Source organism: Quercus lobata, chromosome 2 (assembly GCF_001633185.2).
Source record: "Quercus lobata isolate SW786 chromosome 2, ValleyOak3.0 Primary Assembly, whole genome shotgun sequence".
Lineage (NCBI taxonomy): Eukaryota > Viridiplantae > Streptophyta > Magnoliopsida > Fagales > Fagaceae > Quercus > Quercus lobata.
The window spans coordinates 81,827,398-81,830,718 of record NC_044905.1 but is presented as its reverse complement, the minus strand read 5'-3'; the positions used below and the strand labels follow the sequence as shown (position 1 = coordinate 81,830,718).

At 33.4% G+C, this 3,321-nt stretch overlaps 1 protein-coding gene across 1 annotated transcript; it reads right to left on the bottom strand.

Annotated features, from left to right (window-relative positions):
* Window positions 1–932: 932 nt before the first annotated feature.
* LOC115972315 (F-box protein CPR1-like) lies at window positions 933–1,892 on the bottom strand. The gene has a single exon (XM_031092564.1). The coding sequence runs from the start codon at window positions 1,890–1,892 to the stop codon at window positions 933–935; it is 960 nt and encodes a 319-aa protein (XP_030948424.1).
* Between the last annotated feature and the right edge of the window lie 1,429 nt (window positions 1,893–3,321).

Below are 3,321 nucleotides of genomic sequence, written 5' to 3'. Positions count from 1 at the left end.
TAAATTTAGACAAGACTACCTTTCCATGGAACTTATTCTGTGTTCCCTTTCACTAAATTGCAGCACAACTTCCTTGTACCAATCAAGGCTATCAGGAAAGTTGTTCTAATCCAAAATCAAATAATCAAATAATTTATATGAAAACATGAAATTTAAACTTGCTCAGGTTTAACAAAGCAATGCCATCACAAGTAGCGTGGATTTGGATGGGAGTACAAAATTGCTATTCCAGATAATAAGTTGAGAATCAATAAGAAAGGGGGATAACTTAGCAACTTTGGTGTGGTGAAAAAATAAATTATTAGATTAGAGATACTAGTAAGATGTATATGAAATATGTAAAAACCAAGAGATAGCCATCATCTTCAATACTTGCAATCGTAGACTTTCTGACCACTTTACCATTTACAAGTGTTTGAAAAAGCAAAAAAGTTTGTGTAAATTTCCTTGATCAACTAGACATTAAAGAAAAAAATAGCAGAGATGTTTTGAAGAAAAGTCTACACAATTCCCTGTCTTCATGAAGAAAAATCTAGCCAGCATTGATAAAGGTAGATTCACAACCAAAATAGTTCACATAATATATTTCCCCTAAAATTTTATAACAATTTCAATGCATGACAAATTAATACTATACTGATCCATTAAAAAATTTGAGAACTAAATAGGAATGGAGAATTGAAATTCAATTACCCAATATTTATATACGATAAAATATCACATTCTTTGAATCAAACAATCATAACTAATTAAAAAAAGAGTTTGATGACTCTTTTACACTTGATGATAGAGCAATTATCCTGGAATTTCAAATCCTATTGCATCAAAAAAAGAAAAAAAAAAAAATCAGAAGAGAAAGGAGGAAAACTAGACTATGCTATACCAATAATAGAAGTAAGGGGCACACTAACTCTGGAGGACAGTGACTCAAACTAGTATTCCTCATAATCCATAACCTGTAATAAAGAAAAGGAGTCTGGAGGATTTCTAAGATGAAAATTCTTAAGATTTTGAGCAACAAAGTCAAACAAGAGTAATCGTCCTCTATCTTTAAGGATAAGAAGCTTATTACCAACAAGATAAAGCCAATCCTTCATCAATAATTCTTGTCCCCTCTGAATCACTGAAATAGGTCCAAGTGCATATAGATTGGTCCAAGATTCCTTAACTCCATATTCTCTCATCACCCATATCTCAAATTTTTTCTCCATCACTCTTTTGTCATAAATAATCAAAGCAATACAATTTCCTAACACACCTAAAGTCTTCCCAAAGTAATTGGAATGAGAAACATCACCAAAATCTGGCATCTTTATGGTTCGAAATACCTCTTCTCTCATGTCAAAGGATATGATGGCCTCCAAATGTTGCCCGCGATCATCCATGAGAATACAGCCGGTCCAATGATAAACTCCATTGAAGAATAATTCATTATAATAACCAGGAAAACAAATGACTGATTGATCAAAAACGGTATCAATTTGTCTCCAGTAACCGGTACTTTCGTTGTAAATCTGAACACTTGGAGATAGAAGTCCTGTATGTATCTGAAATTTAGTGTAGATGCTAACAACTTTGAATTCATTAGAATAGTGATCATAACCAAATGCAAAAGTGGTCTTATGGTAACCAACGTTAGGGCTAGGAGGTGCGGGAACGTCCTTAAATTCTTTGATTTCCGAATTCCATAAAACAAAACCAACGGAGGAATGTCCAAGGCATATTATGCCATTGATGCAAACACATATGTCAATTCGGTCAAAATACATGCTAAATCCCTCGATAAAAAAAACAAAACCACCATCATCAAGATCATCATCAAAATGAAAGCGCAGCAACGTGTTAGTACTTGGGCCGCAAAGCTTTTTGACCGTGTAAAGAATACATCTCATGTTTTTGTTGCGGTCGCACCTTATGAGACGACTAGGGTGTTTATAAGAAAGATGGTGGCGGAAGTGTTTCGTGATGAAAATCAGGTCTTGGAAAAGAGTGTGCCATGACTTTTTTACGCACCTGAAACAAATCATAGATTTCACTGGAACCCTTAACAGTATTTCTTCCAACAATTGTTGCGGTAGACTCTCCATATTTGATTGATCGATTGGTTTCTCTGTCGAGCACTGTCACCCACGCTTTGCACCAGCCACAAACTCTTTTCCTTTATCTCAAAAGTGAAAACCTAGGGAAACAGGCGTTTAAAACTTGACCTAGTTTCTACCTTTTATATCAACAAAAAAAAACTTGACCTAGTAACGGGTTGGGCTCTGGTTGATACTATTTGGGTTTAGATCAAAATTACTTTGATTTAAATAAGGACAATAGTTGTTAGGACTGAATGGCCAACCTGACCGATCCGACATGATGGGTCTTGGGCGGTCTGTTCGTGTATCTGGGTTGCGCTTAAGAATTCTGATGGGTTTAGCTGTGTATGTGATTGGACATAAATTTGTAGTGAGGCAGGCCTTAAACTTGTTAGAGAAATAAACTCCTAGGTGGTTCTAAAGAAATTGGGCCTCAGTCAAAAAAATAAAATAAAAAATTGGGCCGAGTTGTAGCTATTTCTATAATAGATACTAGTTGCAAACTCGTGCGATGCACGGGAAAACTTTGCATAGATGTGTAATTTAATCATGTTTGTCTTGAATTGAAATAAACATAATATTGGCTGTGAAAAATGAAAAAAAAAAAAAAAATCTTTAAGAAATGTCCTATTAAGAATTATCAAGATAATCAATGCAATTAATACTTACAGATGTTTATATGGCATCATATGCACTTCATAGATGAAATAAAACTAAAAAAGAAATATCAGTGTAGCAGCTCATATGAAAGCCAACCATAATTAGTATTACTATTGCTAAATGCTCTAATTTTTTCCCAATTACTCCTCTTTAATCCAAATTTGATTGAGTTGTTTAAAAAGTTTAGAAATAAAGCCTTCAAGATATGTAACAAACCATCATTGAATTGATTGAACAAAAAACGATTTTAAGTATTTGTACATCCAAGACCCCATGGCTGCTTCCACATATTCAGAATGCAAAGGTAGAAGTAGAATAACATCATTGAATAGTAATCAATTAGACAATGAAATTGCAGTTAATATGATCTCACAAAGTACAGTACTTGAAGAATGCAAATCTTCAATATAAGGTGTATCATTAGTCTATCAAATATCAAAAGAATGAAAATTAGACAATCTTAAGCTAAACTATGGTCATTCAATTAAATGAATGATATGGTCATAATTATAAAGAGAGAGGTAAACCTAAATAATGTAGATCAATAATAGTGCAGAAGTGATCTAATTAATGGTTTTAT